At 43.8% G+C, this 27,021-nt stretch overlaps 1 protein-coding gene and 1 pseudogene across 7 annotated transcripts in view; both read left to right on the top strand.

Moving 5' to 3' along the window:
• Positions 1-26,574, top strand: part of WDR89 (WD repeat domain 89) — a 65,897-nt gene extending 39,323 nt beyond the window's left edge. For 4 of the 7 annotated variants that reach the window (XM_007986927.3, XM_037984094.2, XM_037984095.2 and 1 more), the window contains one exon: positions 5,126-8,369. In XM_007986927.3, coding sequence (XP_007985118.1) covers positions 5,157-6,320 — 1,164 coding nt within the window. In that variant the 5' untranslated portion in view covers positions 5,126-5,156 and the 3' untranslated portion in view covers positions 6,321-8,369. Of the gene's footprint in view, positions 1-3,160; positions 3,274-5,125; positions 8,370-25,707 lie in introns of those variants that run through there. The other 3 variants (XM_037984096.2, XM_007986928.3, XM_073011066.1) reach the window with 3 other exon arrangements.
• Positions 8,462-11,326, top strand: LOC119619038 (2-amino-3-ketobutyrate coenzyme A ligase, mitochondrial pseudogene; annotated as a pseudogene).
• Positions 26,575-27,021: the final 447 nt, after the last annotated feature.

The following is a 27,021-nucleotide window of genomic DNA, read 5'->3' as shown; positions in this document are numbered from 1 at the left end:
GGCTCAAGCATTCCCCTGCCTCAGCCTCCTGAGTAGATGGGACTACAGGCATGCACCACCATGCCTGGCTAATTTTTGTATTTTTTATGTAGAGACGGGGTTTCGTTGTGTTGCTCAGGCTGGTTTCAAACTCCTAGGCTAAAGTGATCTGCCCACCTTGGCCTCCCAAATTGCTGGGATTAGGCCGGGCGCGGTGGCTCAAGCCTGTAATCCCAGCACTTTGGGAGGCCGAGACGGGCGGATCACGAGGTCAGGAGATCGAGACCATCCTGGCGAACACGGTGAAACCCCGTCTCTACTAAAAAATACAAAAAAACTAGCCGGGCGAGGTGGCGGGCGCCTGTAGTCCCAGCTACTCAGGAGGCTGAGGCAGGAGAATGGCGTAAACCCGGGAGGCAGAGCTTACAGTGAGCTGAGATCCGGCCACTGCACTCCAGCCTGGGCGAGAGCGCCAGACTCCATCTCAAAAAAAAAAAAAAAAAACAAATTGCTGGGATTACACACATGGGTTACCACACCTGGCCTCCATTATAATCTTAACTGTCATAAATGTGGTCTGTCGTTCACCACAGCGTCCTTACGTGGTGATTTTAATGTGTGAAAGTTGAATCAATTATACATTAATGTATTCAGCAACCACTTATTAACCAATAAGCAAGAGTCAGGTAATAAGTTCACCACTAAAACAGGACTTTTTAAAAATTATATTGAGTGAAAAGAGCAAATTGCAAGAAAGATACACATAAATGTGGTGCCAGTATTCTAAATTCTTTATTGGAGTGAAGTGTTTTACTTGTGTCTGTAATGTTCCATTTTGTTAAACTGAGGCAGATAGAGTAAAAAGTATTAATATTTGTTGTATTAATATTTGTTAAGTATTGGTGGTACGTATTTGGGTGTCTGTTATACTTTTTTCTACACCTTTGTACATTTGAAATACTTCATAATTAAACATTTTAAATTTTGTTTGTCTTTTTTTTTTTTTTTTTTTTTTTTGGGGGACAGAGTCTTACCCTGTTGTCTTGGCTGGAGTGCAATGGCATGATCTTGGCTCATTGCAACTGCCACCTCCTGAGCTCGAGCAATCCTCCTGAGTAGCTGGGACTACAGGTGCGCACTACCACACCCAACTCATTTTTGGATTTTTTGTAGAGATGAGGTTTAGCCTTGTTGCCCAGGCTGGTCTCGAACTCCTGGGCTCAAGCAATCTGCCTGCCCTGCCGTCCCAACGTGCTGGGATTACAGGAATGAGCCACTGCACCTGGCCAGCATTTTTAATTTTTAATGAAACAGGATAAGGATGTGATAGGAAATGACAGGGGCTTCTTCACGTTGATTGGTGGGGGAGAGACTCTCTCTGGGCAGGTGATATATGCTAAGACCTGGATAACAGGAAGGAGTCACTCATGCAGACATGCAGGGAAAGAATACTCTAGGCAGGCCGGGCGCGGTGGCTCACGCCTGTAATCCCAGCAGTTTGGAAGCCGAGGCAGGCGGATCAAAAGGTCAGGAGATCGAGACCATCCTGGCTAACACAAGGCAACCCCGTCTCTACTAAAAATACAAAAAAAAATAGTTGGGTGTGGTGGCGGGCACCAGTAGTCATAGCTACTCCGGAGGCTGAGGCAGGAGAATGGTGTGAACCCAAGAGGCGGAGCTTGCAGTGAGCGGAGATCGTACCACTGCACTCCAGCCTGGGTGACAGAGCGAGACTCCATCTCAAAAAAAAAAAAAAAAAAAAAAGAATACTCCAGGCAAACAGCTGTTGCCGCAGTCCTGAGGCAGGAGCAAACCTGACGTGTTCAAGGTAAGGCCATTTCATCTGGCGGGAAAACCACAGAACTGTTCTAGTTACCTCAGCAGCTGTGGAGGTGACTACCCCAGCATTACTGGAAAATGGTCATTTCATGTCTGAATACTTAAGTTGAGGGAAGCACACCATTTTTAGAGCTACCTAATGCTTCCATGGAGTTTCTCATGTAGGGTTTACAGACTGATGGGGTCCTGTCAAAAGGCTACAGAAGCTGGCTTGAAGGGTCTTAATGGCCAAGTCCAGACACTTTGAGCATCAAAAAGCAACAAAGCAATAGGTTGTGATACACAATTTTTAAGAATCATGATTTCCTAGTCAAAGAAATAGAGAAAGGAAAAAAGCTCTTGTTTTTAGAAGAATGCCTGCTGAGGTAGAAAGAATGATAGAATTAGAAAATGACTGTTTTGCAGATTCTAGCATAATCATTGATTCAGGCAAGAACAATCAATAGATCCTGAACTCTTTGGATGAAAGTTGTTGGAGAGAATAGGATATTCAAAAAATTCCATGACATGAAAAACAGAAGGTTGGAGAGATGCTGTTATGGTGAAGTATTTAGGAATGGAGTGATATTTTGTCTGCAGCTAACTCTCATCAAAGGGTTCATTTTTAAAAAGCAGTGGGGGGGCGGGGTGTGTGTGTGTGTAGAGAGAGAGAAAGCAAATGTGGCAAGAAGCTAACAGTGAACCTAGAAGGTGAACTGTGTCTGTGCATTGGAGCTTTTTGTGTGTGTGCACTTATAAATGTTGAAAATTAATGAGCTGTGATGCCATCTCCAAAGGAAAAAAATAAGTAAAAATAAATGTTGAAAATTAAAAGTTAGGGGGAATGCTTATTTCTATTTTATTTCTATTTCTATTTTAAACCCAAATCTAGGCCAGGCGTGGTGGCTCACTTTGGGAGGCCAAGGCGGGCGGATCACGAAGTCAGGAGATCGAGACCATCCTGGCTAACACGGTGAAACCCCATCTCCACTAAAAATACAATAATAATAATAATAATAATAATAATAATAATAAACCCAAATCCAACTTACTAAAGTACATCTTTTTTTTTTTTTTTTTTTTTTTTTTTTGAGATGGAGTTTCACTCTTGTTGCCCAGGCTAGACTGCAATGGTGTGATCTTGGATCACTGCAACCTCTGCCTCCTGGGTTCAAGTGATTATCCTGCCTCAGCCTCCCAAGTAGCTGGAATTACAGCATGTGCCACGACACCTGGCTAGTCAGACTGGTCTTGAACTCCCGACCTCAGGTGATCTGCCCATGTCGGCCTCCCAAAGTGCTGGGATTATAGGTGTGAGCTACCGTGTCCAGCTATCTTTTTTTTTCTTTTTTTCTTTTTTTAGTCAGATTCTCGCTCTGTTGCTCCGGCTGGAGTGCAGTGGTGTGACCTTGGCCCACTGCAACCTCTGCCTCAAGCAGTTCTCCTGCCTCAGTCTCCCAAGTAGCTGGATTACAGGTGTGTGCCACAACGCCCAGCTAATTTTTGTATTTTTAGTAGAGACGGAATTTTACCATGTTGGACAGACTGGTCTCGAACTCCTGACCTCAAGTGATCCCTGCCTCGGCCTCCAGAAGTGTTGGGATTACAGGCATGAGCCACCACGCCTGGCCTATTACATCTATTGTGTATGTACTATGATATGCCAGACGTTGTGCAGAACACATGGCATGCATTAATCTTCCTAACAGTTCTTGAGTTAGTACGCATTTCTCCTTTTAAAGATGAAAAGACAGATGCTTAAGAAGATATCACCAAAGCAACAGAAAAAACATTTCGTCTTAAGAATGAAAATGAATTTGTTACACAGGCTAGAAAGAATATTCATTGATGAGAAAGCACAATAGAAGGATTTATGATAGTGTTACTAGGCATGCATGTTTTTCTGACCTTGAACTTGTCCTACATACAGCCCACCCTGGAGAGGCAGTCTAGTATGGTGGTTTAGAGCACAGTGCGTGAAGCCTGAAGCCAGAATGCCTAGGATCAAATCCCAGTTCTACCATGGCAAGCTGCTACTGCCTTAGAAGCACTTCTCCGGGATTCTATACTGGGAACCTCTGTTGTATTCATTTCCTATTGCTGCTATAACAAATTACTGCAAACTTAGTTGTTTAAATAACATAAGTTTATTATCTTACAGTTCTGGAGGTCTGAAGTCCAAAATGGATGTCACTGGGCTTAATTAAAATTAAGATGTCAACAGGACTGCATTTCCATTTGAAGGCTTAGAGGAAAATCTTTTCTTGCTTTTTAGTTTCTAGAGGCCACCCTCAGCCTCTATCTTCAAAACCAGCAACATTGTATCTCTCTGTGTCTTTGCCTTCTATGGGAACTTCTTCCTCTGACTCTTCTGCCTCCCTCTTCCACTTTTAAAGACACTTGTTACCATATTGGGCCGGGGTGATAATAGATAATATAGGATAATCTCCCTATTTTAAGGTTAGCCTTAAATTAGGCTGATTAGCAACCTTAATTCCATGTGCAACTTCAGTTTTCCTTTGTAACCATATTCACAGATTCCAGGGATTAAGGCATGAACATTTTTGGGAAACTTCCCCCCCCCCGCCCAAATCTATGTTTAAATTCTAAAGTTGTGTAAGGCAGCTGGGGCCAGGAGAAGATTATTCCGAAGTGGAGATGCTTGCCAATGCTGAGGATGACTTGAGTAGAACCAGTAATTGGGTTTGAGCTAAAAAGAACTGCTGGGTGGTGTATATGCACATGCTTTTTATTCTCTTACTAGCATAAAATATATATAGTAAATTCAGCATTTTTTTTTTTTTTTCTTTTTTGAGACAGGGTCTCACTTCATTCCCCAGGCTAGAGGACAGTGACATGATCATGGATCACTGTAGTCTCAACTTCCTGGTCTCAAGCAATCCTCCTACCTCAGCCTCCTGAGTAGCTAGGACTACAGGCATAGGCCGCCATGCCCTGCTAATTTAGTTTTTGAAGAGACAGGGGTCTTACCTTGTTGTTCAGGCTGGTGTCTAATGCCTGGCCTCAAGCAGTCCTCCTGCCTTCGCCTCCCAAAGTGCTGAAATTGCAGGTGTGAGCCACCACTCCTGGCAGTAAATTCAGTATTAAAGAGTGATTGAATTAGAAGGCAACTGAGTTTTAGTTACATCATAGTAAAGAAATGATTATAGAATACATTTCTATTGATTGATTGATTCATGCCAGCCCTCAGAGGAAAATGTTCTTGATTTATTTGCAATTTTAGAGAAACTTCAGGTTAAAATTTTTTATGTATCTCCATTGTTAAGCATTAATTTTTATTTATTTATTTATTTATTTATTTTTACAGAGTTTTACTACCCTTGGATGCTGCTGTTGATATGGAAAAGATTGAGGAACAGTTTGCTAATCTGCACATTGTTAAATCTTCCTCAGGAACCAAAGAGCCCACTTACCTTCTTGGTATAGACACATCAAAGACTGTCCAAGCAGGAACGGAAAACTTGGCTGCTGTTTTATGTTCTAATGGATCAATCAGAATATATGATAAAGAAAGGTTAAATGTACTACGAGAATTTAGTGGATATCCTGGACTTCTTAATGGAGTCAGATTTGCAAATTCCTGTGATAGTGTATATTCAGCATGTACTGATGGCACTGTGAAATGTTGGGATGCTCGAGTAGCCAGAGAAAAACCTGTTCAGCTCTTCAAGGGTTACCCTTCCAATATTTTTATCAGTTTTGATATTAATTGTAATGATCATATTATTTGTGCTGGTACAGAAAAAGTTGATGATGATGCATTGTTGGTGTTTTGGGATGCAAGGATGAATTCTCAGGATTTATCTACAACTAAAGACCCACTTGGTGCATATTCAGAGACACATAGTGATGATGTCACTCAAGTACGTTTCCATCCCAGCAATCCCAACATGGTAGTCTCAGGTTCATCTGATGGCCTGGTAAATGTATTTGATATTAATGTTGATAATGAGGAGGATGCACTGGTTACAACCTGTAACTCAGTTTCATCAGTAAGCTGTATTGGTTGGTCTGGGAAAGGTTATAAACAGATTTACTGCATGACACATGATGAAGGATTTTATTGGTGGGATCTTAATCATCTGGATACTGATGAACCAGTTACACGTTTGAACATCCAGGATGTCAGAGAGGCAGTTAACATGAAAGAAGATTCTTTGGACTATTTGATTGGTGGCCTGTACCATGAAAAGACAGACACATTGCATGTTATTGGAGGAACAAACACAGGAAGGATTCACTTGATGAACTGCAGCACGTCAGGACTGACTCATGTGACTAGCCTTCAGGGAGGGCATGCTGCTACAGTCCGTTCTTTCTGTTGGAATGTGCAAGATGATTCTTTGTTGACTGGAGGAGAAGATGCACAGTTGTTACTTTGGAAACCTGGAGCTATAGAGAAGACCTTTACTAAGAAAGAGAGCATGAAAATAGCATCCTCTGTGCACCAACGAGTACGAGTTCATAGTAATGATTCTTATAAAAGAAGGAAAAAGCAGTGATAATGCATTTGACACTTTGGTAGGTTTTATAGTTTCAAGTAGTCCTTTTTGTTTACTACCCATGGTAGACATGTTTAAAGCTTTATGTAAAAACAAGCAGTTAGCAAACAGTCCGGGAAAAATACAAGGAGAATGGTTTAATTCCGGTCTTCACATATTCTAAAAAATTTTAAAGCCTCTAAGTATAAAATCAGTGAGTTGAAAGTAAAATTTCTCATTTAAAGAACCCATCTGTTAATGTAGTAAATGTTGGGTTTAAAGAAATAGCTCTGATAAGGAATTTTTAGAAGGAGATACCTGGTAAAACTTAGTAAAACAGGTGGTTGGCTGCATTTTTTAAGCCCAGTTTTTTACATTTTAAATTGTCGTTATTGTGTATAAAACCAGATCAGACTATATTCTTCATTTGAGGAGCATCTATATATTTAATACACCTAATGTATTATGTTGGAGTATTTAAATGTAAGTATTTTAATGAGTAAATAGAATTAAACTTTTTTAGAAATAAAATGATAGGCATGTATGTAAAATGAGAAAAATATGTTTAGTAAATATTTGCATCTTTAATATTGTTAGTAAGTAGTAAACAGGTGTTTTGCTGATTGAAAGGAAGTTATCTTGGTAGATTGAGACTCAAAGTGAAATACAAAACTGAAAATGTTTATAATAGGACTCGACTTGGAGAAATTCCTGTTCTTCCTGTTGTCCAAACCATAAATTTAAGGATAACCTGGACTTTTCTCTTCCCTCTTCGCCTAACCAGTTTTTCACCAAGTCCTGTGCCATTTCACCTCCTAACGTTTGTCAGCTATCCTTTTGCCTTTACCTCACCACTATTACCTTAGAGAAGACTCATTATTTCTCACCTGGATTACCAGCTCGATCCCTAATCTGCTTTAGTTCATCCTTCTTGCTACTTCTAGGCTAAACATCAAAAACAGATCTGGTAGGGGTGGGGAAATGAGGGGGAAGAAACAAAAACATCTGATGATGCTGCATGCTGCTTAAAATCTTCAGTACATTGATGTTTTGATGTAGCACTACATAAGCATTAAAAAATTGTGTTTTTCAGAATCTTTAAAATACAAGACAGTGCTATGTAGTGAATGAAAGAATTAGTTTGAAAGATATCTGGAGAAATTGCATTCATAAAACAATTGGAAGTGAAGCAGTATCAAAACAGTAGGGCTTTTTAAAATTAAAAATATTTAAAATTCAAAAGTAATTAATAGTGTTGGAAGATGCGGGTGAGAAAATACTCCTGAAAATGGAGCTGAAAGAGACAAAGAGAAAAGATGAAAGCCACAGAAGATAAATATAGGGGTCTAAAACCAGACTAACAGTTTTAGAAAGTGAAAAAAGTTAAAATAGAAATGGAGGCAGTGGGTTATTAGAAATAACATAAATGACTGGTATGGTTTGTCTGTGTCCTCACCTAAATTTGTTTTTGTTTTTGTTTTGAGATGGAGTCTCTCTGTCACCAGGCTGGACTGCAGTGGCACAATCTCGGCTCACTGCAACCTCTGCCTCCCGCATTCAGGTGATTCTCCTGCCTCAGCGTCCCGAGTAGCTGGGACTACAGGCGTGTGCCACCACACCCAGCTAATTTTTGTATTTTGAGTAGAGATGGGGTTTCACCATGTTGGCCAGGCTAGCCTCGATCTCTTGACCTTGTGATCCACCCGCCTTAGTCTCCCAAAGTGCTGAGATTACAGGTGTGAGCCACCGCCCCCGGCCATCCTCACCCAAATCTCATCTGGAATTGTAATCCCCATAATCCCCATGTGTCTAGGGAGAGACCTGGTGGGAGGTGATTGGATCCTGGGGTTGGTTTCCCCTATGCTGTTCTTGTGATAGTGGGTGAGTTCTCACAAGATCTGATGGTTTTATAAAGGGCTCTGGCCCCTTAACTCCTCACTGTTTGTCCTGAAGCCTTGTGAAGACGGTGCTTTGCTTCCCCTTTGCCTTCCTCCATGATTGTAAGTTTCCTGAGGCCTCCCCGGCCATGCTGAACTCTGAGTCAATTAAACCTCTTTCCTTTATAAATTACCCAGTCTTGGGCAGTTCTTTACAGTGTGAAAATGGACTAATACAGTGGCTATTCCAGAACTTCAATCTTTAGATTAAAAGGCATAGCAGAGTGTCAAGTGTAATGAATGAAAAAGATCCACATCAAGGCATAGCACTGTGAAGTTTCAGAACCCCCAGAGTAAACAGAAAATCCTGCAAGTGTCCAGAAAAAAAATCACTTAGGAACGGATTTACATTTGTGTTAGACTTCTCATTAGCAAATCTGGATGACAAAAGATGGTGGATCAATGCCTTCAGAGTTCTGAGGACAGATTCCTACCTATTTGAATTTCCAGCTCTCCAAACTCATGCAGTAAATAGATGATAAATTTTTTGAGATATCCCTTGTCAAATAAATATTTCCTAGTTCTCTGAACCTCAGGAACCAAATTGATATAGCTAACAAAGTATCCATTTGTAACCAAACTCTCATTGACCAAACCCAGGAAACAGTAATTCTATGACCAATCAGGCTGTCTTCACGCATGAAGTTAAAAACATTGCAGGCACAAAATCTCAAACTTTACTCTCCATGCCATTTTTTTCAAAGGCTGCTGAAGGATATACTCTACAGAAATTAAGGAAGTAAATCAAGGAAGAGCAGAGATAGCAAAAATCAGGGAACCAACCCAGCATTGTGGCAAGATAACAGCTTTGCAGCACTAGAGTATTCAGTCCAGATTGGAGCAGGACAGAGGATGTCAGGAGGGAGCTTTCCAGGGAGAAAAATCAACTTATAGGTTACCCAGTGCATTTGACCATGTGGAGAACAGTGTAAATAGTATAAGTGGATTTAACTCACCAATTAAAAGAGACCCTCAGAAAGATAGGTTGGTACAAAAGTAATTGCACCAACCCATAGACTACTAACCCATAGAATATTAACCCATAGAATACCCATAGAATGAGAGAAAATGTTGGCAAATCATAGATAAGGAACTATGGAGAAATCTTAAAACTCAATATTGAAAAGACAACCCAATTTTAAAATTGATCAAAGGATCTGAATAGACATTTCTCCAAAGAAGGTATACAAATGGCCAGTATGCGCATGCAAAGATACTCAATATCATTAGCAGAGAAATGCAAACCAAAACACTTTACATCCATTAGGTGGCTATAATAGTAATAAAAATTGTGTCTTCTAAAGATGTGGAGAAGTTAGAACCTTTATACACTGCTGGTGGGAATGTACAATGGTGGAGCTGAAAACAGTCTAGAAGTTCCTCAAGCAATTGTACGATTGCCATTTGACCTGGCAATTCCATTCCTGGGTATATGCCCAGAAGAATTGAAAACGTATGTCCACACAATAACTTGGACATGAGTGTTCATTGTAACATTCATACTAGCCAAAAGGTGGAAACAATCCAAGTGTTCATCAGTAGATGAATGGACAAACAATGTGGGCAGTGCGCACGGCTTTCGGGCAGGCAGGCGCGCTCTGGCGAGGTAGGAGCAATGTGGGCTGGGAACGTCTGGTGCAGGGCGCTCTCCGGAGTGCCCTGCGGGGCGGCGCGCAGTCAGCGCTGGCCCAGCTGCGCGGCATTCTGGAGGGGGAGCTGGAAGGGATCCGCGGAGCTGGCACCTGGAAGAGTGAGCGGGTCATCAAGGGCCCGTCAGGGGCCGCACATCCGCGTGGACGGCGTCTCCAGAGGAATCCTCAACTTCTGTGCCAACAACTACCTGGGCCTGAGCAGCCACCCCGAGGTGATTCAGGCAGGTCTGAAGGCTCTTTGGAGCTGGCCTTAGCTCTGTCTGCTTCGTCCGTGGAACCCAAAGCATCCACAAGAATCTAGAAGCAAAAATAATCCGCTTCCACCAGCGGGAGGATGGCATCCTCTATTCCAGTTGTTGTGACGCCAATGCCGGCCTCTGAGGCCCTGCTGACCCCTGAGGACGCAGTGCTGTCGGACGAGCTGAACTATGCCGCCATCATCCACGGCATCCGCCTGTGCAAGGCCCACAAGTAACCGCTATTGCCACCTGGACGTGGCCGACCTAGAAGCTGCAGGAGGCCCAGAAGCATCGGCTGCGCCTGGTGGCCACCGATGGGGCCTTTTTCATGGATGGCGACAGCATACCTCCACAGGAGATCTGCCGCCTCACCTCTAGACATGACGCCCTGGTCTTTGTGGATGAATGCCATGCCACTGGCTTCCTGGGACCCACAAGAGGTGGCACAGATGAGCTGTTGGACGTGATGGGCCAGGTCACCATCATCAACTCCTCCCTGGGGAAGGCCCTGGGTGGAGCAACAGGGGGCTACACGACAGGGCATGGGCCCCTGGTGTTCCTGCTGCCGCCCGGCCCTACCTCTTCTCTAACAGTCTGCCACCTGCTGCTGTTGGCTGCCTTTCCAAGGCCCTAAATCTGCTCCTGGAGAGCAACACCATCATCCACTCTATAGCTGCCAAGACCCAGTGTTTCTGTAGTAAGATGGAAGCTGCTGGATTCACAGTCTCGGGAGCCAGTCACCCTATCCGCCCTGTGATGCTGGGTGATGCCCAGCTGACCTCTCGCATGGCGGATGACATGCTGAAGAGAGGCATCTTTGTCATTGGGTTCAGCTACCCCATGGTCTCCAAGGGCAAGGCCCGGATCTGGGTACAGATCTCAGCAGTGCACAATAAGGAAGACATTGACTGCCGCGTGGAGGTCTTCGTGGAAGTGGGGCAGCTGCATGGGGCACTGCCCTGAGCTCTGAGTAGGGACGAGCAGAGCCAAGGTCCACCTACTGCCACAGGATCAAAGGAGGTTTTCGATCAGCCCAGACCAGAGGCTCTGAGCCCTGAACCAAAGTCCCAGAGCTGGGCTGGGATGTGGCATGTGCTGAGGGCTGTGAGAATGTGAAACAACAGTATGAAAATTGGCTGTGAAAAAAACAAAACAAACAATGTGGTATATCCATTCAGTGGAATATTACTCAGTCATAAAAATGGATGAATTTTTTTTTTTTTTTTTTTTTTTTTTTGAGACGGAGTCTCACTCTGTCACCCAGGCTGGAGTGCAGTGGCACGATCTCAGCTCACTGAAACATCTGCCTCCCAGGTTCAAGCGATTCTCCTACCTCAGGCTCCAAGTAGCTGGGATTATAGGTGCATACCACTACGCCTGGCTAATTGTTGTATTTTTAGTAGAGATGGGGTCTCACCGGGTTGGCCAAGCTGCTCTCAAACTCCTGACCTCAAATTATCCAGCTGCCTCGGCCTCCCAAAGTGCTGGGATTACAGGCATGAGTCACCACACCCAGCCCCAAAATACTGATATTGATACATGCCACAACTTGGATGAATCCTGAAAACATGCTAAGTAAAAGCCACAAAAGACCATATATTGAACCATTTCCTTTATATGAAATGGCCAAAATAGTGAAATCTATAGGGAAGGAACATGTGTCAGAGGTTACCTTGGTCTGGGAGGAGGGGGAAGGATGGGATGATTGGTGGGCGACAGCTAAAGGGTTTGAGATTTCTTTGAGGGGGTATTAAAAGTGACTGTGGTGGTAGTTATACAACTATGAAATACTAGGAACCATTGAATTGTACACTTTTAATAAATGAATTCTATCTCAGTAAAAACTTACCAAAAACAAAACAAAAATGCCAAATAGGAAAGAAAAGCCAGGGCAGCTATCTTAATAACTTATAAGGCTGATGTAATGTTGATCCCAAACCAGATAAAAATGAAAATAGTTCCATTTTGCTTATCAATATGTATTCACATTTAAAAATATTTGGTGACCAAATTCAATGGTATCTTTAAAAAGAAAAAACATGACCAAGTAGACTTTGAGGAATACCAGCATGACTCAAAATAGGAAAATCTATGACAGTGATGGACAAACGGAAAAAAAAATCAAGATTATCTTTTTGTTTTTGAGACCAAGTTTCACTCTTTTTGCTCAGGCTGGAGTGCAATGGCTCAATCTGGGCTCACTGCAACCTCTGCCTTACAGGTTCATGCAATTCTTCTGCCTCAGCCTCCCAAGTAGCTGGGATTACAGGCACCCACCACCACACCCAGCTAATTTTTTTTGTATTTTTAGTAGAGAGGGGGTTTCGCCATGTTGGCCAGGCTGGTCTTAAACTCCTGACCTCAGGTGGTCCACCCACCTCGGCCTCCGAAAGTGCTGGGATTATAGGTGTGAGCCACTGTGCCTGGCCAAGATTTTCTTAATTGATACAGAAAAACATGGGAAAGTTTCACAACTATTTATGAAAAATATAAACATCAACTTAGCAATAGAGTGTGTGTGTGTGTATGTGTGTGTGTGACAGGGTCTTGTTCTGTTGCCTAGACTGGAGTGCAATCTTGGCTCACTGCAACCTCTACCTCCTGGATTCAAGCAGTTCTCCTGCCTCAGTCTCCTGAGTAGCTGGGACTACAGGTGCACGCCACCACGCCTGGCTAAGTTAGCAATACAGTACTTAAACCTGGTGAAAGTTTATACAATAAAAACCTACAGTAGGGACTGGGTCTGCTGGCTCACACCTGTAATCGCAGCACTTTAGAAGGCCAAGGCAGGCAGAGTGCTTCAGCCCAGGAATTTGAGACCAGCCTAGGCAACATGACAAAATCCCATCTCTACAAAAATTAAAAATAGATATACAAAAAGTTAGCCAGGTGTGGTGGTGTGTTCCTGTAGTCCCAGTTACTTGGGAGGCTCAGGTGGGAGGCTACAGTGAGCCATGATCTCACCACTGCACTCCAGCCTGGGTGACAGAGTGAGACTGTGTCTCAAAACAAAAACCAAAACCTACAGTAAACATTACATTTAGTGGAGAAATGTTAGATTCAATGCATTCCTTTTGAGACCACGACTCACTGGAGAGGCCTATCGTAGTATGAATCCTGATTAATACTATAAGGAAAGAAAAACAATTATAGCATGTAAGGATTGGAAGAGAAGCGAAAACAAAACCTCTCCTTTGCAAATGATATCTGCCTAAAAAATTCAACCATCAACAAACTATTCTAACTCCTAAGAGACTTGGCAAGGTCACCAGTATAAATCAGATCAGCCAACGAAAATCCAAAGCATATCATTTCACAATAGATATAAAAATGTAAAATATCAAGGAATTAACCAAGGTTACACAAGGTCTATTTGAAGAAAGCTTTAAAACTAATGAAGACATAGAAAATAATCTAAGGAACATTCTTTGCTTCCAATGAGATGGCAATATTATAAAAGTGAACATTCTAAATTTAATGTGAAAAAGCAGATTACATTAATCCCAATAAAAATTCCGGTTGGATCTTTTGATGAACTCAAGCTTACTTTAAAATTTATGTGGAAGGGCCAGGCACAGTGGCTCACGCCTGTAATCCCAGCAGTTTGTAGGCCGAGGCTGGTGGATCACCTGAGGTCAGGAGGTGGAGACCAGCCTGACCAACATGGTGAAACCCCATTTCTACTAAAAAATACAAAAATTAGCTGGGCATGGTGGCACACGCCCATAATCCCAGCTACACAGGAGGCTGAGGCAGAAGAATTGCTTGAACCTAGGAGGCGGAGATTGCAGTGAGCCAAGATTGCTCCATTGCACTCCAGCCTGAGCGATGAGTGAAACTCCATCCCCCGAAAAAAAGAGATGATTTTCCCTACTAAGATACTAAGACATTCTACGAAATCATAGTAGTAAAAACTGTGACATGACCTAAGAATAATGCAAATGAATAGAGTCCAGAGACAACCCATGGATATATGGCAATTTAATATTTACAAAGATGACACCATGAAAAAGGAAGAGTTTTTATTAGATGGAGTTGAGGATACTGTCTTGCTAGAGAAAAAATGAAACTAGATCCCTTCTTCTTTTTCTTTGTCTTTTTCTTTTCTTTTCTTTTCTTTTCTTTCTTTTTTTTTTTTTTTTTTTTTTTGAGACAGAGGTTCGCTCTTGCACCCAGACTGGAGTGAAGTGGCGTGACCTCGGCTCACTGCAACCTCCACCCCGACTGGGTTCAAGCAATTATCCTGCCTTAGCCTCCCGAATAGCTGGGATTATAGGTGTCTGCCACCACACCCAGCTAATTTTTGTTTTTCTTGTTTTTGTTTCTGTTTTTTGAGACAGAAGTCTGCAATTGCTGCCCAGGCTGGAGTGCAATGTTGTAGTCTCAGCTCACTGCAACCTCTGCCTGCTGGGTTCAAGCGATTCTCCTGCCTCAGCCTCCCGAGTAACTGGGATTACAGGTGCCTACCACCGTGCTCAGCTAATTTTTGTATTTTTAGTAGAGATGGGGTTTCACCATGTTGGTCAGGCTGGTCTTGAACTCCTGACCTCAGGTGATCCACCTGCCTCAGCCTTCCAAAATGCTAGGATTACAGGCATGAGCCACTGTGCCCAGCCAAAGTTAGATCCCTTCATAACACAAAGCTATACTCCAGATATATTAAATGGCAAAAGGTTAGAACTGTAATAGAAGAAACTGTTGGAAAGGCTGTGTGTGGTGGCTCATGCCTATAATTCCTTCACTTTAGGAGGCCAAGGTGGGTGGATTACTTCAGTTCAAGACCAGCCTGGGCAACATGTTAAAACCCCATCTCTACAAAAAATACAAAAATTAGCCGGACATAGTGGTGCGTGTCTGTAGTCCCAGCTACTCAGGAGGCTGCGGTGAGAGAATTGCTTAATTCCAGGGTGTTGAGGCTGTGGTGAGCCATGATCGAGCCACTGCAAGGCAGCCTGGGCAATAAAGTGAGACCCTGTCCCAAAAGATAAAATAAGGAAATGAAAATTTTAAATGGCCACTTTATACTATTTAGAGTTACAAAAATTGTAAAATTGAATGACACCAAATGTTGGAGGCATGTGGGCCTGAAGAAACCCAACTTGCACCACTGATGAAAGTGTAAACAGCCAGGCGCGGTGGCTCACGCCTGTAATCCCAGCACTTCGGGAGGCCAAGGTGGGCCAATCACAAGGTCAGGAGTTTGAGACCAGCCCGGCCAATATGGTGAAACACTGTCTCTACTTAAAAAATACAAAAATTAGCTGGGCGTGGTGGCAGGCACCTGTAGTCCCAGCTACTCAGGAGGCTGAGGCAGGAGAATGCCATGAACCCGGGAGGCTTACAGTGAGCCGAGATCATGCCACTGCACTCCAGCCTGGGCGACAGAGTGAGACTCCGTCTCAAAAAAAAAAAAAAAAAAAATAAGTGTAAATGGATGTACCTATTCTGGAGAGCAAGAACATACCTAAGTGTTCATGTACCCTCTGACCTAGTAATTGCTGTGCTCGGTGTAATATTCCAAAGAGATTTTCATAAATATCCATTATTAGGAATTATTTTTGACATCATGGGGTCGGAGACAACCTGGATATCTACACCTGGAGAAAGGTAAAAATGTGGTAAAAGTACACAATGAAGTAGCAATAGTTAAAAACCACAGACAAGATGTATACTTGGCCATATGGCTCAATCATAAAACATAGTACCCAGTGAAAGCAGGAAGAATGCATGTGTGGGGAAGACCCTTTATATTAATTAAAATATTATAACTAACAATTCACTTTATGCAAGAACTCATAACGATTTTATGTATTAACACCATAGAATGGTTACCTGGCATGGGGGAGAAAGGAATGGGAGTGGGTATAGAAATAAAAAGGAGGGAGGTGGGCCAGTCATTTGAGGTTCGGAGTTAAAGACCAGTCTGGCCAACATGATGAAACCCCATCTCTACTCAAAATACAAAAATTAGCTGGGCGTGGTGGTGCACACCTGTAATCCCAGCTACTCGGGAGGTTGAGGCAGGAGAATCTCTTGAATCTGGGAGGCGAAGGTTGCAGTGAGCCGAGATGGTGCCACTGCACTCCAGCTTTGGCAACACAGTAGTGAGACTCTGTCTCCAAAAAAAAAAAAGGAAAGAAAGAAAAAGGGAGGAAGACAGAGGGAGAAAGAAAATAAATTTGAAAAGAAAGTCACTTTGAATAGATATTGTTGTGTTTGGGAGCTAGTAACAGGCACACAGAAAACATACAAATGTGGCCAGACTAAGTGGCTCACTTCTGTAATCCCATCACTTTGGGAGGCTGAAGTAGGAGGACCACTTGAGTTCAGGAGTTCGTGACCAGCCTGGGCAATATAGTGAGACCCCATTCCTACATAAAATTTTAAAATTCTGGCGAGGCACGGTGACTGATGCCTGTAATCCCAGCACTATGGGAAGCTGAGGCAGATGGATCACCTGAGGTCAGGAGTTTGAGACTAGCCTGCCCAACATGGCGAAAGCCCATCTCTGCTAAAAATACAAAAATCAGTTTGGTGTGGTGGCAGGCACCTGTAATTCCAGATACTCAGGAGGCTGAGGCAGGAGAATCACTTGAACCTGGGAGGTGGAGGTTGCAGTGAGCCAAGATGATACCGCTGCACTCTAGCCTGGGCAACAGAGTGAGACTCTGTCTCAAAAAAACAAACAAAAAAAATTACTTCACGTAAGTTCAGAAGTGGGACATTTCCAGGATTGGTTGTGAGCAAGAATCCAAATTCTTACCTTTTTTCTTTTTTTGGAGATGGGGTCTCACTGTGTTGCCCAGGCTGGCCTTCAACTCCTGGGCCCAGGGAATCTTCCCACTTCAGCTTTCCAAGTAGCTGGAGCTACAGATGACTGCCACCCGCCGGCCCCCCACCCCGGCTCTCCATTTTTTTTGTTCTGCAAATCTTCAGCTTGTCAGCTAGTTACCTTCAAGTTCATAAGATGACTGTAACAGTACCAGTGATCACGTCCACATTCAACAACATCCAGTGGAAGAGGGTCTATTTATTTGCCTATGATTCTCTCTCTTTTTTTTAAGACAGAGTTTCATTCTGTTGCCCAGGCTGGAGTACAGTGGCACAATCAGCTCACTGCAGCCTCAAACTCCTGGGCTCAAATGATCCTCCTGCTTCAGCCTCTCAAAGTGTTGGTTTACAGGTGTGAGCCAATGTGCCCGACCAGGAGAAAATCTTGTACCTCTTGTGAACTCACTTTCAACACTGCGTTAGTCCAGCTACCACCACAATTATGACTGAGCCTCAAACTCTTTCCCCAACTGGTCTCAAGTGGCCCCAGCAACTCATGTCCTTGCCTAATTAGTGAGCCTGCATTTCTGTATACACACCTGCGCATCACTGCTCCCTTGCTCTCTAAGAGAAAATTCAGAAAGAAGCTGAAAACAAGGTCTACAAAATAGCAAGAGTTAAAGGTAACTCTAATGTAGATAACGTTATCTTGGCAGGGCACAGTGGCTCACGCCTGTAATCCCAGCACTTTGGGAGGTGAAGGCAGGCAAATCACTTGACCCCAGGAGTCTGAGACCAGCCTGGACAAAACGGCAAAACCCCATCTCTCTCTCTCTCTATATATATATGAGAATATATACATTACATATATATGATATACATACACACAAAAATTAGCCTGGCGTGGTGGTGCACACCTGTAGCCCCAGCTAGTTGGGAGACTAAGGTGGGAGGATGGCTTGAGCCCAGGAGGCAGAGGTTACAGGCAGCTGAGATCATGCCACTGCACTCCAGCCTGGGTGACCGAGTCAGACCCTGTCCCGAAAAGAAAAACGAAAGATAACATGATCTTAAGCTGTGGAAATTATTAGATTGCATATTCTATTGGACAGTGGCACCTAGATATTATTTGTTGTTTTTGTATTTGTTGCTATTTCTATTTACTTACAGTCTGCCTCTTTTCTCTTCTCCAATACTACTTTTATGAGTCTATACTATTAATTTGTTTTCTCTTTAAAGATATGATCAGGGCCAGGTGCAGTGGCTCACACCTGTAATCCCAGCACTTTGGGAGGTGGAGGCGGGCGTTATCATGAGGTCAGAAGTTAGAGACCAGCCTGACCAACATGATGAAACTCCGTCTCTACTAAAAATACAAAAATTAGCCAGGAGTGGCAGCACGCACCTGTAGTCCCAGCTACTTGGGAGGCTGATGCAGGAGAATCACTTGAACCAGGGAGGCAGAGGTTGCAGTGAGCCGAGCTCACACCACTGGACTCCAGCCTAGGCAATAGAGCAAGACTCTGTCTCAGAAAAAAAAAAAAAAGAGAGAGAGAGATCTGATCACTGATCACTGGAAAACCCTACTTTCCTTTAAAAAACTTGAAGTTCGGCCGGGAGCGGTGGCTCAAGCCTGTAATCCCAGCACTTTGGGAGGCCGAGACGGGAGGATCACAAGGTCAGGAGATCGAGACCATCCTGGCTAACATGGTGAAACCCCGTCTCTACTAAAAAATACAAAAAACTAGCCGGGCGAGGTGGTGGGCGCCTGTAGTCCCAGCTACTCGGGAGGCTGAGGCAGGAGAATGGCGTAAACCTGGGAGGCAGAGCTTGCAGTGAGCTGAGATCCGGCCACTGCACTCCAGTCCAGCCTGGGCGACAGAGCAAGACTCCGTCTCAAAAAACAAAACAAAACAAAAAAAAAACTGGAAGTTCAAGGCTGGGCACAGTGGCTCGCACCTGTAATTCCAGCACTTTGGAAGGCCAATGCAGGCAGATTGCTTGAGCTCAGGAGTTTGAGACAACTAGCCTGGGCAATATAGTGAGACCCCATCTCTGGAAAAAAAACAAAAAAAGTAGCCAGGTGTGGTGGTGTACATCTGTGGTTCCAGCTACTCAAGAGGCTGAGGTGGTTGGATCACTTGGGCCTGGAGGTTGAGGCTGCAGAGCACCGTGATCACACCACTGCGCTCTGGCCTGGGTGACAGAGAGAGACATTGTCTCAAAACCAAAAAAAAAAAAAAAAAAAAACCAGCAACAACATCTGGAAGTTCAGCCATTGCTCTAAAGCAGTAATATATTCATGCAACTTTATTAGGTGAATTCCCCAATAAGTTACTGAAAGCAACAGTATAAATGTTAGTTGGTCCACTGTTATTTTACCATTATTGTACCAGCAGACGGGTCCACGTAAAAACAGAGAGAAATAAGAAATGAAGTAAATAGGCCGGGTGCAGTGGCTCACGCCTGTAATCCCAGCACTTTGGGAGGCCGAGGCGGGCAGACCACAAGCTCAGGAGATCGAGACCATCCTGGCTAACATGGTGAAACCCCGTCTCTACTAAAAAACACAAAAAAATTAGCCGGGCGTGGTGGCAGGCGCCTGTAGTCCCAGCTACTCAGGAGGCTGAGGCAGGAGAATGGTGTGAATCTGGGAGGTGGAGCTTGCAGTGAGCTGAGATCGCACCACTGCACTCCAGCCTGGGCAACAGAGTGAGACTCCGTCTCAAAAAAAAAAAAAAAAAAAAAAAGAAATAAATTACACATCTATTTGCTTTCAACTACCTCTTACCAGCTAGATTACAAAGAACACTCAACCAAAGCCAAGCATTTCCCTCCTTCCCTCCCTCCCTCCCTTCCTTCCTCTTTTTAAGACAGAGTTTCACGCTGTCATTCAGGCTGGAGTGCAGTGACACAATTTACAGGCAGGCAGCACCATGCCCAGATCATTTTTGTGTTTTTTGTAGAGACGGTTTCACCATGTTGCCAAGGCTAGTCTCAAACTCCTGATCTCAAGCTATCCACCCGCCTAGGCCTTCCAAAGTACTAGGATTACAGGCGTGAGCCACCGCACCAGGTCTAGTATTTCAAGAGAAAATTGCACTAAAAATAATTGAGGCCAGGCGCGGTGGCACACGCCTGTAATCCCAGCACTTTGGAAGGCCAAGGTGGGCAAAGCACGAGGTCAGGAGTTCGAGACCAGCCTGGCCAATATGGTGAAACCCCGTCTCTACTAAAAGTACCAAAAAAAAATTAGCCGGGCGTGGTGGTGCGCGCCTGTAGTCCCAGTTGTAGTCCCAGCTACTCGGGCGGCTCAGGCAGAAGAATTGCTTGAACCCGGGAGGCGGAGGTTGCAGTGAGCTGAGATCGCACCACTGCACTCCAGCCTGGGTGACAGAGTGAGACTCCATCTCATAATAATAATTCAAATAACAGCTTTTTGGTTTGGAATTTGGTATTCCAGTTGAATTACACTAACAGATTGTCAGGCTGTAGCTGTTTTGTTTGCCTTGTGTTTTACTGCTAAATTTTGAGATGTTTTCTGTGATGAAAATGCTGACGAAAAGTTTGTAGCCCCAAATCTGACATTGGATCAAATGCCCTTTTTAAGCTGAATTGTTTGTTGTCAACTTGGCATCACAAACACCCCCATTTTAAGGGTTTCTCTGCGTTGCAGAGAATCTAGGAACTGCATTTCTCAGAATCCTCTTTCCTATCCAGTTTAGTCTGGCACCTTCACTAATAAGAGGCATTCATGTGAGTATTGAAAGGTCAAAAAGAAATGAGGCTATTAAAGGCCGGGTGTAGTAGCTCACGCCTGTAATCCCAGCACTTTGGGAGGCCGAGGCGGGTGGATCACGAGGTCAGGAGATCGAGACCATCCTGGCTAACACGCTGAAACCCCGTCTCTACTAAAAATACAAAAAAAAAAATACAAAAAACTAGCCGGGCGAGGTGGCGGGCGCCTGTAGTCCCAGCTACTCGGGAGGCAGAGGCAGGAGAATGGCGTGAACCCGGGAGGCGGAACTTGCAGCGAGCTGAGATCCGGCCACTGCACTCCAGCCTGGACGACAGAGCGAGACTCCGTCTCAAAAAAAAAAAAAAAAAAAAAAAAAAGAGAAAATTAGCCGGGCGTGGTGGCGCATGCATGTAATCCCAGCTATTTGGGAGGCCGAGGCAGAAGAATAGCTTGAACCCGGGAGGCGGAGGATGCGGTGAGCCGAGATGGCGCCATTGTACTCCAGCCTGGGCAACAAGAGTGAAACTCCGTCTCAAAAAAAAAAAAAAAAAAAAAAAAAAAAAAAAGACAAAACCATAGACTGATAATCTAGGGGGAAAAAACATACAATAAAAGGAGATCCAAAGATTAGCATTTGCAGAAAAAGGCTTAAAATAATAATTTAGGGGCCGGGCGCGGTGGCTCAAGCCTGTAATCCCAGCACTTTGGGAGGCCGAGACGGGCGGATCACGAGGTCAAGAGATCGAGACCATCCTGGTTAACACGGTGAAACCCCGTCTCTACTAAAAAATACAAAAAACTAGCCGGGCGAGGTGGTGGGCGCCTGTAGTCCCAGCTACTCGGGAGGCTGAGGCCGGAGAATGGCGTGAACCCGGGAGGCGGAGCTTGCAGTGAGCTGAGATCCGGCCACTGCACTCCAGCCTGGGCGACAGAGCTACACTCCGCCTCAAAAAAAAAAAAAAAAAAAAAAAAAAAAAAAATAATAATAATAATAATAATTTAGGAACTTCCTGAATGAAAAAAATTTAACAGTAATTACTGATTAACATATGAAACATTTAAATAGATGAAAAGGTGGATAATTTCAACGGTAACATATCTATAAAAATTCAAACGGACATTCTGTCACTAAGTTAACTCAATGGATGAATTTAACATCTAATCAGATACAACAGAAGACTAAGACAGCTCAATTACAAATATTCAGAAAAGGCCAGGCACAGTGGCTCACGTCTGTAATCCCAGCACTTTCAGAGGCTGAGGCGGGTGGATCACGAGGTCAGGAGTTCAAGACCAGCCTGGCCAAGATGGTGAAACCCTGTCTCTACTAAAACTACAAAAATTAGCCGGGTGCCGCAGCAGGCGCCTGTGATCCCCGCTACTCAGGAGGCTGAGGCAGGAGAATTGCTCCCCAAGAGGCGGAGGTTACAGTGAGCCAAAATGGTGCCACTGTACTGCAGCCTGGGTGACAGAGCAAGACTCCGTCTCAAAAAACAGAAAAGAAATACAGCCATGCATCACTTAATGATGGGAATACATTTTGAGAAATGCATCATTAGACAACTTTGTTGTGAGAACATGATAGAGTATGCTTACACTACCTAGATGGTATAGCTTACTGCACACCTAGGCTATATGGTATATCCAGTTGTTCCTAGGCTGCCAACCTGCACAGCATGTTACTGCACTGAATACTGTAGGCAATTGTAACACAATAGTAAGTAAACATACAGAAGGGGACGGGCTCTGTGGCTCATGCCTGTAATCCCAGCACTTTGGGAGACCGAGGCAGGCGAATCACCTGAGGTCAGGAGTTTGAGACATAGTGAAACCCCATCTCTACTAAAAGTACAAAAATTAGCCGGACATGGTGGCAGGCACCTGTAATCCCAGCTACTTGGGAGGCTGAGGCAGGAGAATCGCTTGAACCTGGGAGGCGGAGGTTGTAGTGAGCCGAGATCGTGCCACTACATAGAGAAGGTGCGGTGAAAATACCCATTATGATCTTATGGGACTTCCATCATATATGTGATCTGTCACTGAAATGTCATTATGTGGCACATGACTGCAGAAGCATGGTATGTATAAACCTTACTAGCTTTTTGGAAAGCTTTGCTTTCAGGAGACAATATTTGAACTGAGACCTGACAGATAAGGAGTTAAAAAGTTGAAGGCAGCACATTCTTGGCAGAGGAAACAGCAAGTCTACAAACCTGAGGTAGAATTTAAAAGACTTGGATATATTTATGGAAGATGGCATATTGTAACCATTCCCACCCTAATTTTTCTTTGAGAGGCCAAACAATATTAGCAAATAAGCTACATTTTTATATATATATATTTTTTGTTGTTAAAACAGTCTTGATCTGTCGCTCAGGCTAGAGTACAGTGGCATGATCCCAGTTCACTGTAGCCTTAAATTCCTAGGCTCAAGTGATCCTCCTGCCTCAGCCTCCTGAGCAGCTAGGACTACAGGAGCCTACCACCATGTTGGCTACTTTTTTTTATTTTTAGTTTTTGTGTAGAGACAAGGTCTCTCTATATTGTCCAGGCTGGTCTCAAACTCCTAGGCTCAAGTGATCCTCCTGCTTCAGCTTCCACAATGCTAGGATTACAGGTGTGTGAGCCACCACACCCTGTGCGTTATTATCTAAGGAGTCCCTGCCTTTGAAGTCATTCTCCATTACACCACCCTGATTATTTCGTTGCTAGCAATGATCACAGTCTATACTTTTGCTTACTTATTTAATACCTGTCTGTCTCACTTGCTAAAATGATTGGGTCCTTGAGGGCAATGATCTTGTCCACTGTTCATTACTGTATTCGTTAGCCAATGCTTGACACTAATGAATACTTGTAGGGTGACTGAATCTTACAAAACTTATTCTTTCAGATTTGAAGTTAATTAGCAGATTGAACAGCAAGAATAGTTTGTATATTTGTATTTGCTGTACACTAGAAGAAACTGTCCCTCTAAATTAAATAGTATGATATTGGAGAGAGGGGCCAAAGGAGAAACAAAGTCAAGTTTTAGCAGTTAAACTTTTTTTTTTTTTTTTGAGATGGAGTCTCACTCTGTCACCTGGGCTAGAATGCACTGGCTCGATCTCGGCTCACTGCAACCTCTGCCTCCCAAGTTCAAGTGATTCTTCTGCCTCAGCCACCCGAGTAGCTGGGATTACAGGCACCCGCCACCACACCCAGCTAATTTTTTGTATTTTTAGTAGAGATGGACTTTCACCATATTGGCCAGGCTGGTCTTGAACTCCTGACCTCACCTGCCTCGGCCTCCCAAAGTGCTGGGATTACAGGCTTGAGCCACCACGCCAGCCAGCAGTTAAACTTGATAAACTAACCTGATGTCCTGATGTGGAGAAAGTAGGATGTATGGAAAAGTGAAGAAGCTGGAGCTGGTCCCTCAATGCCCCACCATGCCCAGATACGGCCAGATATGACAGTGGGAAAGCCGAGTTATAGAGAAATCCATCGTTATCACAATGCCTTCCTTTTGAATCATGCTTTAGTGTTGGCCATCCTGCACACACATCATTGTATTTAACCCTTGCAAAGCTCTTTGCAATAGGAGGCATGATCTTCACTTTACCAGTGAGGACACGGAGGCTTAGAGGTTAAATGTAAGCCCTACGTCACACAGCTAGGAATTAGCAGTGCCAGGTCTGCAACCCTGACCTTCTAATTGATTCCACTTCACTACCCTTTCTACCATACCCACAGCTGCTTCCGTATTAACTATGTTGACTTTTCTTTCTTTCTTTCTTTCTTTCTTTCTTTCTTTCTTTTTTGAGACGGAGTTTCGCTGTTGTTGCCCAGGCAACAACATCATGCAGGGGCGCGACCTCGGCTCACCTCAACCTCTGCCTCCCGGGTTCAAGTGATTCTCCTGCCTCAGCCTCCCGAGGAGCTGGGATTACAGGCACGTGCCACCACGCCCAGCTAATTTTTTATTTTTAGTAGAGACGGGTTTCTCCTTGTTGGTCAGGCTAGTCTCGAACTCTGATCTCAGGTGATCCGCCTGCCTCGGCCTCCCAAAGTGCTGGGATTACAGGCGTGAGCCACTGTGCACGGCCTGACTTTTCTTAAGAGACAGGGTCTTGTTATACTGCCCAAGCGGGCTTTGACCTCTTGGGCTCAAGCAATCCACTTTCCTCAGTCTCCTGAGCATATTAACTTTCATTTGTGTGTATGTGACAAGATCTTGCTATATTGCCCAGGGTGATCATGAACTTCTGGCTTCAAGTAATCTTCCTGAATAGCTGGGATAACAGGCTCCAGCCACTGTACTGGAGTTAAAGTATTTTTTAAAATTTATTTTAAATTGCGGACCGGGCACGATGGCTCACACCTGTAATCCCAGCACTTTGGGAGGCTGAGGAGGGCAGATCACTTGAGGCCAGGCGTTTGAGACCAGCCTGACCAACATGGTGAAACATTTATCTACTAAAAATACAAAAATTAGCCCCAGATGTGGTGGCACGTGCTTGTAATCCCAGCTACTTGGGAGGCTGCGGCAGGAGAATGGCTTGAACCCAGGAGGCGGAGGTTGCAGTGAGCCGAGATCACGCCACTGCACTCAGGCCTGGGCAACAGAGTGAGACACTGTCTCAAAAAAAAAAAAGAAAGAAAGAAAAGAAAAAGAAAAAATTGTGGCAAACACATGTAATATAAAATTCACTCACTTAACCATTTTGTAAGTGTAGAACTAAGTAATGTTAACTGTATTCACATTGTTGTGTAACAGATCTCTGGAACTTTTTCATCCTGCAAAACTGAAACTCTGTACGCATCAAACAACTCCTTATTTCTCCTTCCTGCCAGTGCCAGGGAACCATCATTCTACTTTCTGTGTCCAGGATTTCCACTCTAGATATTTCACATAAGTGGAATCCTACAGAATCTGTCCCTTTATAACTGGCTTATTCATTCAGCATAATACTCGCAAGGTTCCTCCATGTTGTAGCATGTGGCAGGATGTCCTTCTGTTTCTAATGCTGCATAATATTCCATTGTATGTATATGCCACATTCTCTTTATCCTTTCATGTGTTCACAGACATTTGGGCTGCTTCTACCTCTTGCCAATTGGGAGTAATACTGCAATGAACATGGGTGTACAAATATCTCGTCAAGATCCTGCTTTCAGTTCTTTTGGATATATACTCAGAAGTGGAATTGCTGGATCATATGGTAATTCTATTTTTAGTTTTTTGAAGAATCATGTTAACTTTCAAACAAATAGCCCCATTCTCACGGAGTGTAGTGCAATATGTGAAGAGGTGGCATATTGCCTTCCCTCTAATTAAATTGAAAATAGCAATCATGCTCATATATAACCATTAAAATATGTTTAAACTTCTTACTTAAGATGCATCAATTACACTGTTGGCAACTATAGACGCTTTCATTTCCTCCCAGTCTCAGTCAACAAGCTGTTCTTTACTTTTAACAACGCCCTCCCCCAATATCAGGGTCACTAGAGCAGAAGATTCCTGATGGAAGGACCTGTGTTGTTCAATACTGTGCCCCAAGTAACTAGCACAGTAGTTGGCATAGAATAAGCACTCAAAAAGAATGGATACATGAACCAGTGAGTACATGAATAAGAAGACCATGTTGCTGGGAATAGTGTAAAAAATTGAACTTAGCCCCAGGAGAGAGAGGAGCAAGCAGGAAGTGGAACACAGATGGCAAAGAGACATTTAATGACATGAATTTTGCCAGAATGATGACACCATCCCTAGGATGAATTCAGAGTAAAGCTCTGATGATCACACAGGATCATACCAGCCATGAAGATTTGAGGAGTTGGGAAACCCATGGAATGCTAATGATAAGGTCCTTTCAGATTAATGGGATTGCGCTCTAGGGATTAAAACCCAAGGGAGTGCTGGTAGTGCAGGACCCTCTTCCCCTTCTCTTCTGCCACACAGCATGGGCTCTGGGGTATGGGCGGGTGGGGTGAGGAGCATTGGAAGCAAAAGCATTATCACACCAAGTGGAAGATTCCGTGCTGGCCGGCTTGCTGCACACGAGGCCGACTGAAGCCCTCTGATGGGGACTGGAGTGTGAAGTAAAGAGGGGATTCAAAACTCCAGGAGGAGTTATCATCTCACGAAAGAAGCAAACTCTCCTACTAAAGGCTGCTGTCTTCACATCTTTGCACTTAATACGCAATCTTAGGAAATGAACTGGAGAAAATGGGATTACACTGTATCAATAGAAATTAAACTTAGAACAAAAATTGCATGAATTTATAAAGGGTATATAGGCCCTGGAGCAAATTGTTCAGTGGAAATGATGCTGTCACATATCTGAAGCATTCATGAATCGTAAGTTCACTTCCATTCAAATGAAAAGACGAAATTCA

The sequence above is a fragment of the Chlorocebus sabaeus genome, chromosome 24 (genome assembly GCF_047675955.1).
Source record: "Chlorocebus sabaeus isolate Y175 chromosome 24, mChlSab1.0.hap1, whole genome shotgun sequence".
Taxonomy (NCBI): domain Eukaryota; kingdom Metazoa; phylum Chordata; class Mammalia; order Primates; family Cercopithecidae; genus Chlorocebus; species Chlorocebus sabaeus.
Note: the sequence above shows the minus strand (reverse complement) of the source record. Positions and strands in the feature narration are given on the sequence as shown.